General features: G+C 37.2%; 1 protein-coding gene across 2 annotated transcripts in view; it reads right to left on the bottom strand.

Moving 5' to 3' along the window:
- Arp2 (Actin-related protein 2) overlaps positions 1-14,453 on the bottom strand; it is a 34,038-nt gene extending 19,585 nt beyond the window's left edge. The window contains exons 1-3 of one of the 2 annotated variants that reach the window (XM_083111462.1): positions 14,003-14,453; positions 10,113-10,223; positions 808-887 (exon numbers count right to left, since the gene is read on the bottom strand). In XM_083111462.1, coding sequence (XP_082967588.1) covers positions 808-887; positions 10,113-10,223; positions 14,003-14,050 — 239 coding nt within the window. In that variant the 5' untranslated portion in view covers positions 14,051-14,453. Of the gene's footprint in view, positions 1-807; positions 888-2,678; positions 2,693-10,112; positions 10,224-14,002 lie in introns of those variants that run through there. The other variant, XM_083111463.1, reaches the window with a different exon arrangement.
- Positions 14,454-14,877: the final 424 nt, after the last annotated feature.

Raw genomic sequence — 14,877 nt, 5'->3', positions numbered from 1 at the left:
CAAGGAGTGGGAATAAGGCCAAGGGGGAGACCAAGATGTTGGTGGAAAGAGCAGATAGCAGTGAGTGTTTGGAGAAGAGAACATGATTAGAACACAGTGGAAGGAGAGGAATGGTGTAAGACCAGAAGATGGAGAGGCTTGATTTCTATGCCGACCAAGCCAGAGGCAGGAAACGGTGAAGGATGATGATGATTATCTTTGAAATTAATTTTACATTAATTCATGCAACAATGGTGATCTACAATTAGAACTCATGAAATAGCTTTATGAAAAACATGGCTACTTCTACTACTGAAACAGGAAAAATATAGCATTGCACTGCATAATCGCAGGGCCCTGTTTTTTTTCATTCCAAAAAATGTTTATAATCTTCTTTTATCGTGTAATCATCTCATTGGTGCATCAGATAACAAAACCAATGAATTTTTAAACAGAATTTTTAGACAAATAAGATTAAATTTTGTTAACACTGTAGTAAATTTTCTCAAGTGTAATATTTGGGCTATAATGTACAAATCAAGAACAACAATGTGTTACCTTTTTTGTTCATACTGGAAAAATGTTCACTGAACTGTTGCAAAGAAATAAGATGCATCAATTTGGACAATTCAATTGTAAAGTATATTCACTAGTATTTCGTGCATCCTGATCTTACACCAAAGACAATTTGGTAATAAATGATGTTTATATACCAGTAATACCAGCACAATTAAAAAAAAGTTTCACATAATGGTCGCACCCCACTTTTTTTTGCAAAATCTTACACGATTATGTAAAGAAATATGGTAACAAAGAATGTAAACATACCTAACAATACCATTTTCCATGGGATAATTCACTTCCAACATTGACCTAAGTTTACTTGCTTCATCACCTATCATCAAATCCTATTTAAGAATGAGAAACGAGAGAGAAATTAGCAACATGACATACAGAAAAAAAACTCATTTAGCTTGAGTGTTGAAAATATAAAACATGCTTCGTGCCACAAAATACATATAAATGACAAAATTAAACAAATATAAATAATTAAATGTTATATGATGAAGATCCACTGGAGTATCTACCAATAATTATAAGAAAAGAAAAGTATTATATAAGAAGATCACAATAACACCTAGGGTTCTAGGAATAACTTTATCAATTTAAAATACAAATCATGCGCCATATTAACCTTTCATTACTCATGCTGTTGAAATCACATTCAATGTTTAAAATATGTAGTGACTTTAAGGTAGAAATTGCTTGATTAGAAGCTGCATATATCTAATGGGCACTTTACTGTTTAACTGTGCAGTCTCTACCGTTCTTGTACTTCTGGTAAAGTACTCTTTGAATACTGCATAATGGAGAACTAGTGAAGTTACCTGGCTGTAGACACTGTGTTGTACAATGCAGGACTTACTTATATTTTGTTTTTTTTATGTTAATTTTCAACACCTCCAGGTTAATTGTCATAATGAGGATGTTTGGTGAAATTCACGAAATAATACAAATGAAATATCAGACTTCAACTTCCCTAGGATTTGAAACTACAACTCCTGATTCCATAACCAATCACGGAAGTTTGATGACTCACTGCCAAGGTGGAACACGACAAGAAATTTCTGAATTGTCAGTCTATATGTACAACTGAAGATACATATTGTAAAATGTAATGTAGGGCAATGTTAATTTTTTCAATATTTCTTTTACTTTACATGAAAATGTACATTTAAAAAAAAAAAAAAAAAAAAAAAAAAAATATGAGGCACACCTCAAAAGTAACAGCCAGACACTGTGGCTCAGTGGTTAGCACATCGCGCTGCAATGCCAAGGGTCCCGGGTTCGAATTCCGCTTGGGCTTGGTTCTTTGTGAATGTCCATTCATCAATTTAATCATTTCATCACTTATCCCCATTTTCACAAATTAGCCAAGAGGCACAAAACGCGAAGTAAAATAAGCAATCAATCAATCAAAAGTAACAGGCAGATTGGTTATAAAAAATATACATAATAAAGCAAAAAGTTTATTACCTGCATACACATATTGTACATAACAATGCAGACTGGCACGATTGCTGATTCTCAGCTTGAATAAATCAGTGTAAGAAAGGCAAACAACAATTAGGTAAAAGGTAAAGATAAAGTTCTCTGTGTAAATTGCACAGTGTTCTAAAGGCACATAATGGGATGTGAAGATAAGGCTCCACACATTCTCAATCTTGTAAATTTCTTGAAGGTGGTGTGATGGCACCATGCTTCAATCACCTTTACCTGCCAGGTAGTCATTTATTTGAGGCTGCATGAACCCCAGAGCCAATTTATGGTGTTACAAGGCTGGAAAATTTTGACTTTAGATCACACACCCTGGGCATCGAACCTATGTCTCCCACGGGGCAGTCTGACGCCCGGCTCACGACTCATTCCTTACTAGGGACCAGGTCCTTGCGTCTAAAATACAACTCATAAAACACTGAATAGTTTGCATTAAAATAGATAAAGCTACATTTAAAAAATAAAATACGCTGACACTGGCATGAGTAACGACAGGTTAAAGGTCAATGCTACAAATTTAGTGAAAGGTATAAAACAAATACCAGAACAAAGTATTGAAATATGTACTGGTCCACTGATATGCAAAGCTCCAGAACCAAGCTCGAATGCATGCTGTCCTGGGACAAAGCATGCTTACTTACTGGTACATTAGCATACTCCTGTGCAGCATTTCAAGGGCAGAAAATAAACATTAAATATACAACCAGCTACGTAACGTATGAAGTATTCAACACAATACTGAACAATAATTCTGGTGTTTTTTTAAACAAATTACTCAAGAACTGAAGCTGTACAATCTACTGAACACAACCTAATGGTGAGCAGATGACCTGTTGCGCCACAGTCCTGAATGGCTTTATATTACATTTACAATGATTGTCACTAGAATCCCCCAGCCATTTATTCCACTAATAACACTGAGTATGTACAACACTATCATGATGGTGATGATGATTTGATATATTACTATCTGTGTTACATGTAAAGATATGAAATCACACAAAAAATGAGCAACATTCTTACTCAGAAAGTATATGTGAAAATAAATTAACACAATTAAAAATTATGAACAAAAAATCCATAGCTTTTGATTAGTTATTGAAAACTACGCAAATAGCATGAAAATTGAGAGCTCTCTTATTACTAACCCTGCAAATTTGCAATATAGTAATGTATTCATGCAAAAAGGTAGATTATGGGAAACAATGTACCATATTAACTTTTTTCTTCCTGCATTAATATCATGAGTGAAAAATTTATGACATCATGCAATCTGGGTAACTTACTCTTAACATTTTACTATAGCGCCATAATTACAATATGTAATTTTTTTCATGGGTAAATGGACTCAGTATCACATATGTCATACAGCAATGAAAGATTTTTCATCGTACATAAATATCTCTTTCAATGGCAAATCAAAGGATATGGGTTTCATTCAGAATTCTAGCCTAATCTAGCCAATGAAAAAAGTCCCACAAATTGCACTCCTAATGGTTTGACTGACTAAATACTATAAAATTTTCATTAAAAGTCTGAGATTTATCATTACATAATGTAACTGTATTAAAACATTCTATCCTTACCAACTTTGCAACTAGCACATTACCTGTTCCCTGTTTTACAAAATTAGCAATGTTCATGAATAACACAATATTACTGTTTTTACCTTCTTTATATGCTTAAAATTTAAGGTAAGGTTAGTACTAAGAAGATTAGCAACACTTTTGTACATAACTAGTTTCAATTTAACATTCCGTGTTATTCAAAATGACTAGTATTCTCATTATGAAGCATAGTTGTTTAGTTTTTGAGGAAAAGGAAACATTACATGGGTTACTGCATATTCATCATGAGTGGTTGGTACCAGAACGTATGATGCTAATGATCTCTGGTGGCGATATCAGCAACATGCTCCAGCCACCTTTACAACACCTAGGTAAGCATTGATGACTGTTTATGTAAACCACATAAGTGATTATGCAGGGACTTTAACAGAAAATTTCTCACTAAAGGAATCGAACTGGGTTCTATGTGACACTCAGGTGATACAACACTGAATTATATTATCTTTATTTGAATCACTGTTTAGTATCAGATAATAAAATATGTTCAGATGATCAAAATGCAAGCCACAGTTGTAAGGAATAAACTGATATGGAACACAAGATGAAATAATTTTTGGAATAAAAAACTTGAATGTTGCCATCTTGCAATTAAGGAAGCAATCACACCGAAGTAAAGTATGTCACTTGAGAACAATCAAATCAACAGCAACAATTCGCACTGTTGCCATGTCACATACCTCTGCATGTGAGATCTCTGTAGGTTAATGGGACTGGACTAACAGTTTAAAAGTGGGATCCCTTGTGAAAAGGTGACAGTGTTGCTACTATGCTATCGGGGAGGCAGAGCAGAATCAGGAAAGAAAAGTATGGGAGAGTGGAACATGCGGGAGAGATCAGGTGTTTATACTGAATATTAGCTGTAGTGGCACAATGCCACGTCTGTGGTTGTTTGCTTTTAGCATTTGATTCAAGCTCTTCCCACCAAAAGTTCTGGGTTTGAGCCTCACCATGGGTGTTTGTTTCTGTCAGGGGATTAAAGTTCCAGGAAAACTTAAAGAGAGTTCCAGGTTTGAATTCGGGCCTGGGCAGGGGAGTTCTCTGTGAGTGTCCCTTCATCAATTTCATCACGCATCCTCATCTTCGCAATTAGCCAGAAGTGGCAGAAATAAGAAATAAAATAATCCAAATCGAAATCATCAATCAAACTTAGAGAATTCCTTTTTAAGACCACTTTCTGCACAGACAGGCCAATCAGGACTGGAATTCCAGTTTAAAGTGGGATTCCACCACACATTGAACACAGGATCCTTGATTACAAATTACCACTTTGGACCTTCTTTCAATTATATATCATTATCATCGCGATGACCCTACAAAGCTAGAAAAAATAACATATAACATAAATGAACCAGCTATTGGAGATGGCAATAATCACCTGTGGACAGATATTTTCATCTCCACACAGTCTTTACAAAAAAAAACCAGCTTTGAGAATACTGTATTGCTGCATTGTTAATACATGAACACACACGGACAGTAAAACCATGCCACTCCTACCACTCAAAAGCAATTGAGTAGACATCTTTTAATTCCATACAAACTTTTAAGCTTACAGCATTGTTGACTCCTTACTTGTACACAAACATCCTGAAATGAAAAGACGTCAGGTTCTTCCATCTCCAAATATAAATCACTGTAAAATCCCTCACCTGACTTAGTTAATCTGGCAATTTTGTACACAAGCTTTATACTTTTTATATTTCCATCTTTTTCAAGTTTCAAAACAAGTAGTTAACATTACACAGTATTCATACTTTGGGATGCGGTAGTGAATAATTAGAGAAACCTAGCAATCATGCTTTCTGCGAAGTTGTCTATAGCTTGTTCTATAAATTTCAGTGGCCACTGCCACCATCCACGGTGGCTCAGTCGGTAACGCATCTGACTACCATGCTAAAGGTCCCGGGTTCGATCCCCGGCCGGTTCAAATCCGGGAACTTTTCTAACGATGGAAGCGGCCCCGGCACCCACCCAGTGTCGAATAACATGGGTACCTGGGGGAAACCCTGGGGGGTAAAGGCGGTCAGGAGCGTGATGCTGATCACATCACCCCCACTCACGACCGGATCAAGAAAGTGTGGGGCATTACCCCCCCACCCCCTATACGCCTTCATGGCATGGTGCACAGGGGAGCACTTTACCTTTTTTTTTTTTTTTACCTTTACTGCCACCATCCTCTTTGGAACTTCTTGAGTGTGAATGGCAGATGACACAGAGTTAGGCAGATAGGCGACAACAAAGCACCTAGAGTAGGGTGTATCGAAAAAAACTTTCTTTTCCAAATGTTAAGGTGGCTAGTGCAGAAAAGTGGCCATTTGTGACCAAAAATAAGTCTGATTTTTTCAGATTTCTTGGACGTAGTTTATGTGGCGCGCATCGACCTTGAAGTTTTGATAGTGATTTGGTTATGCAACACACAACAATTTCACAAAGTCATTATTGGCTATTTCATGTCTTTTTTTTATGCATTATGGTCGTTTATTGTTTTGTTTATGACAAATACGTTACATTCGTGCCTCAGGGGTGGTTTTCTATGCTGTTCACATATGCTTTTGCTGGAGAGTGGAGAAAACAAAAGAAGAAGAAACTGAAGCGAACGAAACAGAACTGGGTGGGGAAGGGGATGTGATCTCGGGGTTATCACAGATGGAGTGGGGGAGAAGGGGTTGAGAGCAGCAGACAGTCGGCAAGCATCGGTGCTCTTGGAGGGGGTAGAGGAGGGGAGGGAGTGGCCGGAGCGGAGGGGTTTGTTTGTTTTCAATATGAGACGCTTAGTCTGCCTTGTTCCTTGTGGCTGTAAACTGCTTGGAGTGTTGCGCTTGTGTGTCGATAATTGAATATTACTTGCTTGTGTGCATTTTTGTCGCTGTTTACTGCGCAGTTACTAATTGTTAGAAAGTGATTTCGCAAAATGAGTAAGAAGAAAGTGTTGCATCAAACTGACAAGGACTTCTTATTTGGGTGGCCAGAAGAGCTTTCGGACAATAGACTTCCAAGTTATTGTGATGTTATGAAACATTTTCTTTGGGGAAAAATGTGCAGAAAAGATGCAAGAGGCGAAAATCCCTCCCTCAGTGATTTTGTGAACGCTACCGTGAATAAGACGATACAAATCTGGACAAAGGCTTGGATTCCTACAGGGTCCAAAAAACGAGTGGTGAACATGATTTTGGATTATAACAAATCTTCAATGAATTTGCGAAAATCTGGAAAACGTGCTTTGGCTGAAGAAAAGGTGAAACGTTTTAAGGAAAGTGGACAAAAACTCTTGGATATGTGCTCGTGCAAGTGTACCGACCCAGGACAGTTTTGCAACTGGGAAAGAGTGAACAAAGTGTCAGAAGCAGAGCGACCTTTTCTTATGGACCAGCGAAGGAATAGGAAAATGATAATTGGAAAGGTGGATTCTAAAATGATGGAAGAAATTCGAAAAAAGGCTGAAAGAAGGGAGAAACGCTCTGTGTCGAAGACAAACGTTACGGATACCACAGTATGAAGAGAAGGAGGACGGGATCCTTGATGACGGAAGAATCTTCGAGTACAACTGAAATTTCTGGAACTAGCGAAAATGATGCAGATTTTGAGCCCGTGGAATCAACCTCAAAATCAGTAAAAACACAGACACGCCTCGATCTAAAAAACGTTGCTTCAGCTGCCTATAGAACCGGGGCTTCGAGGAGACAAGTTGCTCTTATAGTATCTGCTACTTTGGAAGATGTGGGAATAATTTCACCTGACAATAAAGACAGTGTTGTTGATAAAAGCAAAGTGACGTGAGAAATGCAAAAACTTCGAGCTCAAATTCAGTCTACATCAAAGTCAGAACATAAACATATCCGTGGACTTTACTTCGATGGATGTAAAGATAAAACTTAGCGAAGGAGCAAAAAGGAGATCGTTTTTACCGTAAAGATATCTTTGAAGAACATGTGTGTTTGGTAGAAGAACCGGGATCCATTTATTTAGGCCACACAACGCCCTTATCTGGAACTGCCGAGGAGATTAAAAATAGTATTTCCCATTTCATTGAAGAGAACAACATCAACTTGTCTGATCTACAAGTGATCGGGTGTGACGGCACACCGGTAAACACAGGGTGGAAAGGCGGAGTCATGCGTTTGATTGAAGATAAAGTCGGCAAGCCACTCCAACATGCAGTTTGTCTTCTTCACTTAAGCGAATTGCCGTTTCGATGGTGCCACGAAAGGTCCGTCGAAACTTTCAGGACCGATTGGAACAGCCATACAAACCTGTGAAAATCTTAGGATTTGTAAGTTTGAACCTATCACAGTCCGCTGGGTGGAATGAATGTCAGGTATAACAGATTTAAGCACAGACCAACAATATCTGTTTCGAGCGGTGTTTGTCTGTGCAGTCTAGTGAGGAAATAGCCCGGGCCACTTGTCCAGTCGCGGTGGTTAACGAGTGCTGCGGCTGTATGTAAGCACGCCCCACCCCTCTGAAAAACTGCAGCTTATTGCAACGTACATAATGAAGGTGTACACACCGGTGTGGTTTCGGATCAAGAAGGAACCATCGATAACTGACGGAGCCCGACACCTCTGGAATTTGATCCACTTGTCCCGATTTCTCCAACACCATTTGAGAGAACTGATTGATAGGGTCATTCAACAAAACACATTCTTTGCCCATCCTGAAAATCTCCTGCTGGCTTTAATAACCGACCAAAACCCAGAAATAAGAAGTCTTGGTTGGCAAAGAATTAAGAAAGCAAGAGGATTGAAAAAAGGCAAAAGAATTCGCACTTTTGTTTTACCAAACATCAATTTTAATGCAGACCAATACTATGACATGGTTGATTGGGCTTCATGCTCCCTCCATGAGCCTCCGTTGACCAATAATATTACAAATGAAGAAGTAGATGACTACATTAAAAACAAAAAAAAAAAAAAATAGCGGAAATTCAAGACTTCCCCTGCCACACACAAGGAGTGGAGCAACTTGTGAAAATTATCACAGAGGCTGCTTCTTCCCAATTTCGGCACCAGCGCACGTGATGGCTACATCAAAGCGAAATTGGAATCTACAGAACATATCCCGACATTTCGAACAAAAAGTTACTATAAAGTTCAAGGAGAAAACTACAAGAAAAACCTTGGTCTGCCCCTTAGTAAAATTATGTTTGCCAACATAATTCTTGGAGCTCGTAGTCCAGCCACCTCCTCGTGGTGAGCTCTGGGTTATTTTCAAAGCATAATAAGCTATGAAAATAACCGAAGCGCTGGACAGTAATTGAGGAACTGTTAGCAATTAGAAAGCCAAAATATTTTATTTAGTCTTTTATATCAGAAAACTTTCGAATAAAACACAAAGTCGAAACCAATTGGAAAACATCAATAGAAAAAATGGAATTTTTAGCCTCAAATTGACAATTTTTGACCAAAAGCATACATAAACAGCATAGGAAACCACCCCTGAGGCACGAATGTAACAAATTTGCCATAAACAAAACAATAAACTACCATAATGCAGAAAAAAAGACACGAAATAGCCAAATAATGACATTTTTGTGAAACTGTTGTGTGTGTTGCATAACCAAATCACTATCAAAACTTCAAGGTCGATGAGCACCACCTAAACGATCTTCAAAAAATCTGACAAAAATCAGAGGTCTTTTGGGTCACAAATGGCCACTTTTCTGCACCAGCCACCCCAACATTTCGAAAAAAGTTTTTTTTTTTTTGATACACCCAAACCTAGAGCCAATCGAGGACCAAAGAGCAACAGAAATGCCCCAAGCAACAAGGATGGTGGCAGTGGCCACTGAAATTAATAGAACAAACTAGAAACAGCTTTGTGGAAAATGTGATTACTACGTATATCTGTAATTATTACACAGCATATTTAATACTTTAAGAAATAAATCATCATATGAATAGAATCCAAATGCAAATATTAACAATAATACTCAGAGGCTAGAATAAATAACACTTTACACAATCTTTGGACAAAATATAATTTTGTTACACTTAAGAGAATTTTTTTTTTACTTGTATACTTACCTTTTATTCCTACCTAGGGCACATTCATATATCATTCACATGAATTAGGGCAATATATTGCATGTTCATATAACTTCCATTTCAGTAAAGAGGTTATACGCCTCTCTCTCTCTCTCTCTCTCTCTCTCTCTCAGACACACACATATATGCACACAAAGACATTAATACTTTGGGATAAATGAGATTTACAATTTCACAGTTGCAAATATTTTCACAAAGTACAACTATATTATACTAAAATTCAAATTCATGTTTTGTAGTTTGTGAAAATAATCAATAAAAACGAGAGCAACTGCCTATTTACATAAATAAACATTTGCAATATGCTCATGAACATATACAACATTTACTCTATTATTTAACATCATATTAACATAAAAATGCAACATAAAATATGCATAATGTACTTTATAAAAGATCTCACCTTAACTTCAATGTCACCAATTTTGTTTGCAGCTCGAATGATTGGTCGCCCAACCATTGATGGGAAGATGTGAGCTGGAAAGTTTGATCCAGCATACCCACATTTAACGAACTACAAGGAAAAAAGGTAAATAAATACAATATGCATTACAAAGTGCTGGTAAACTTACAAACTGTCTATAATTCTTTAAAAAATATATATATATTTTTAAAAGTTATATCTTGGTTCTTACTATGCTACTTGTGTGTTACAGTCTTCTTGCAGTTGGGAACTGGTGAAATCCTTATAAGGATCTAATATCAGCTCCAGAGAACTTTGAAGCCTGTCCATGTTGATATTCGAATCACCAGATTGATAATCCAAGAAAGTATTTTCATTGTCCAATATCTCGTAAATTGCAGGATGCTGATTTATCACTTATTTGTGAGAGAATACAAGAAAGAAAGGCAAAGGCCTGACTTCCAAATGCAGAATGATGTTTGCAAATAAGTGATAAATGAGGATGAGAAAGTTTGAATTTGTGTAAAGTTCTTGGTAACAGTATGGTATAGTGAAAACACATTTCTTCTGCATATCAGCTGACGATTGACAACGTGAGTCAAGATTTGCCCCCCATATTGTGTGTAACGAAAGCGAATTAGCAACGAACAATAAATACTTGTAATGTGAAAAATTACACTTTTTCAGCGAATTTGCAGTGCATGCAAGTTTTAGATGGGTAAAAATTTACTATCCTTCGGACACCTCTAATTTTTTCGTTTCGTCAATTTTTGACATTCGTACTTACGTATCTGCTTCGCGGAACATTCCTGAAGGTGTATCAACGTTGTTTTGATGAAATTAATTGTAATTTTTCACATTACCAGTACGTCTTTCTGATAGGCCTTTTCGCTTGCCTGAGACGAACTAACCTAACCACACGCCAATGGTTCGTGGGGCTAGCACCAATGGTTTGCAATTATTTCCAATTTCTAGATCCTGATACTAACACGACACCAAATTTTAACTATGTTTCCTAACCTAACCACGTGCCAATGGTTTGTGGGGCTAGCGCCAATGGTTCGCAATTATTTCCAATTTCTAGATCCTGATACTAACACGACACCAAATTTTAACTATGTTTCCTAACCTAACAGAACTAACCTATCCACGCGCCAATGGTTCGTGGCGCTAGCTATTCTCCGGCGGAGAATTAATTTTCAACAAACAACATGAATTTCAGCTATGAAACATTCCCACATCACACAAAACACCTTCCCGATGTTCGACAATGCTACAGGAACTTATTACGGTAAGTAGTTTCTTCTGTAAAAATAAATAAATGTGTCCGAAGGATAGCAGACAAGTACCCCAATTTGCACAGTCAAATGCTTTACTAAGTATTATTGCAATACCTTGCAATTTGAAAAGTAGCTTAAGCAAGCATCTGTTAGTTTCAAACACAGAGCTTTCACAAATTTTCATGGGAGCCTTAAGACCAGATATTATGTAATCAGGTGTGGAAAGTAATTAGGGACATTATTTTCATGTTAAGACTCCTAAACCTGACCCACCTAACATAACAACTAAAGTTAACCTAACCTAACAAAAGCATTTAGAAATGCAATACCTCTTCACAATCCACGCCCATGAAGTAGATGGCTGCAGCAGGCAATGGTAACAGTTTCATAGATCAGAGACACATTAAAATCGCATATTTTGTGTTTTGCATGGTTCGTACTTACCAATTGTGTATTGCGGAACATAGTTCAAGGTGCCATTATGCTTTTTACACGAAAACAAACGCAAATTTTCATATTCAGAGTGCTTTTTTTATTCCTTTCTTCCCTTCCGGAACACACAGTATGACGGGCATATCTTGACTCACTTTGTGGGTATGCAGTGTTTCAACCTTCTTCACTGAAAAATACTTACTTTCGTGTTCGTCACCGGTGGAAATTATACATTATGCTCGGGTAGCTGACGGATAGCCCACAAACCATTTCCGATAAGGTTAGGTTAGGTTTGGTTGGGTTAGGCAAGCATAGTAAAAAAGGGGGGTTGAAACACTGACAGGGGCTTACGTCATCAAATGTACGCAGCATCCGGTTGTTGTAGGGCAAGCAAATGAAAGCAACGGCAATTGTGCGTCGCTGAGATATTTCTCTTGAAATATACATGATTTCCTGGTGAAATATATTCCACAATGAAAGAAAATACCTCGACGAACGTTGTAAACCTTGGAGAAATTCATTTCCGTAAGTAGTTTCTTGTGTAAAATTGAACAAATGTGTCTCCGATGTATGAAACTGTTACAGAAGTCCATATCCAAGACGACATTGTAAACAAATGGTTGCTCACAAAGAATCATACAGAAGTATACAGAAGAGAAATGTCGTTCTCCAGAAAACAAGCAGTAAGTAATCACAAAGACTCTGAAGTACATGTTTGGTTTTGAGTTGGTGTTTTAAGTCCACTTTATGCACAGTAAGGCTAATCGGGACTGGACCTACAGTTTAAAGTGGGATCCGAACCACTTGTGCCTCCACCGGGTATCGAACACGGGACCCCTCGATTTGTGAAGTACATGTAAACAGACGTAAATAGTAATCGAACCATGTCAAAAATGCATTTGTGCCTCTATTAATTTGAAATGAAAAAATCGGAACTTGGGCCGCTATGTTCAGTTACTGTAATGGTAACACTTTACTATACCTGAGACAGATTTCTTCAAATTTACAGGAGAAAGTACTTATGCAAATCATCTTCTGTAGCGTTGTTGATGTTCGGGAATATAGTTTTGATCCATTTTAATGCGAATGCATGTGGTTTTCTACGTAAATCTATTTCCGACACGCTATTGCTGCTGCCGCCATCCATGTGTTTGATGACGTAAACACCATAGTAAGTGTTTCAACGGACGCCGTCTTTTCGCTATAATATGATGTGCCGTTGTCCGTATATGCTAAATTGAATGGAGTGCTAATGGAACCTAACCCAACAGGCCTAACCTAACCTAGTAGGCATACCTCGTCCCCGTGATGGTTCGTGGGGCTATCGTGAATTTTTGGGCTAACGTCAATGGTTTTTGGGGCTAAACGTGGATGGTTTTTGGTGCTAACATCAATGTTTTTTGGGGCTAACGTCAATGGTTTAATAATTACTCTTTATGTCGAAAATTGAACTTTTTCGTGAAAAAATATCGTGAAGTGTTTTTAATTTTTTTTTTAAATTAAGGTATTTTTCGGTGAACAAGGATACAACACTGCATGCACACTCCAAATCGACAAAACACTGGCACAACGTGCGATGAACAGGTAAGCTATCGCAATATTGTGTGGAAATAAGGAAGAACAGTAAGTACTCGTAAATGTAAGAAATGTGCATTATTTTCGTTAGAAATTCATAATTTCAGCTAAATAAATGTTCCCGAATGCAGAATAGTACGTTAGCAATGTTAAAAAGTGTGAAATAAATCATTGACAGGTGTCTCAGTTATAGTAAAGTAGTACCAAAAAATGTAAATATTCCCTGGCAAAAGGACTGTGGAAGAAAGTTGCACAAAACTTCCCCCTGCACAAAATGACCCTTCTGAATGAAATCAACCAACACACCATGTCCGTTTCCAATATACGATAATCATAATGTATTCACATGATTTTATTTGGCAAAGACAAAAAATTTTGATTAATGTTTTCATACTTAAAAATATTAGATCTACAGCCGGCTACTTTAGTTATAACGGTCCACGAGTGTATGTAAATATTCTTCAAACTTAAATTTTCTACATTATATCGCAAGATCATTACTGTATCCAATTGAATAGCTATATCAACATTAACGCTCAAAGTAAAAGAAAACGAAAATTTCATAATATTGACATTTACATATCAAAGCAACCATGTTCTTACCCCGGTTCCATTATCACATACAATCACTTTTCTTCCTTGCTTATCCATTGGATATACAAATAGTAATTATTTCTATCTGCCTCTAGTAAGTTACGATGTAATGGAAATGGGAAAAATTAAATGCTTTTCGAAGTACATCCGCTGTATCTTCATCGGGCGTCTTGTCTCTTGGTGGTATTTTATCCCACGTTTGTTCAGTATGTGCCACTCCTCTACATTGACTCTTCTTAGTAACCCGGTTTAAGTAGAGAGAAATAATAATTAAAGCACGCTACTTTGAATAATAAATAAAATTTTCTCTGCGCTCGTATCTTGAAATACCAAAAATAATATATTAAAAATGCGATTAGTAAACAGGTTTAAGTAATGCAATATATCCAAAACGTTAACGCTAGTAACAAAATATGCCAATAGCTGGCAACAAAAGGTAGGAAATGGATGACGAATTTTCCATGACGAACGCTTGATGAATAAGGAGCTGCCACACCTTTCGCTTTCAAAAATAAGTACATTAGAGTATATGGGTACCCAAAAAATGGCGACAGAAATTTGAAGGGGTATGCGGGCAAGGCCCCCGAATTTTTGTTCGCAAATTTTCGAAAGTTAGGAAATGTTTGAGATTTTCCCACACTGGACACCTCGTATTCACTGGCCAAAGCAGCGGAGGATCTGATGGGGTTACAGCCCCTCTGAACTTTTGAGAAAATCAATATTTCAGATGAAAGTAGCAACGAATTTAAAAACTCCCGAGAAACACAGCAAATAAGACATTTTTATGATTTCCTTATTTAGCAAAATAGTCGTGGATGTTATATTTTTATGGCATAGAAAGTTTGTAACAGTTCGTTATATCGGAGACACGTTTCTTCATTTTT

Source organism: Lepisma saccharinum, chromosome 25, assembly GCF_977018435.1.
Source record: "Lepisma saccharinum chromosome 25, izLepSacc3.1, whole genome shotgun sequence".
NCBI lineage: Eukaryota > Metazoa > Arthropoda > Insecta > Zygentoma > Lepismatidae > Lepisma > Lepisma saccharinum.
The sequence above is the reverse complement of the archived record's forward strand: the minus strand, read 5'-3'. Positions and strand labels throughout refer to the sequence as shown.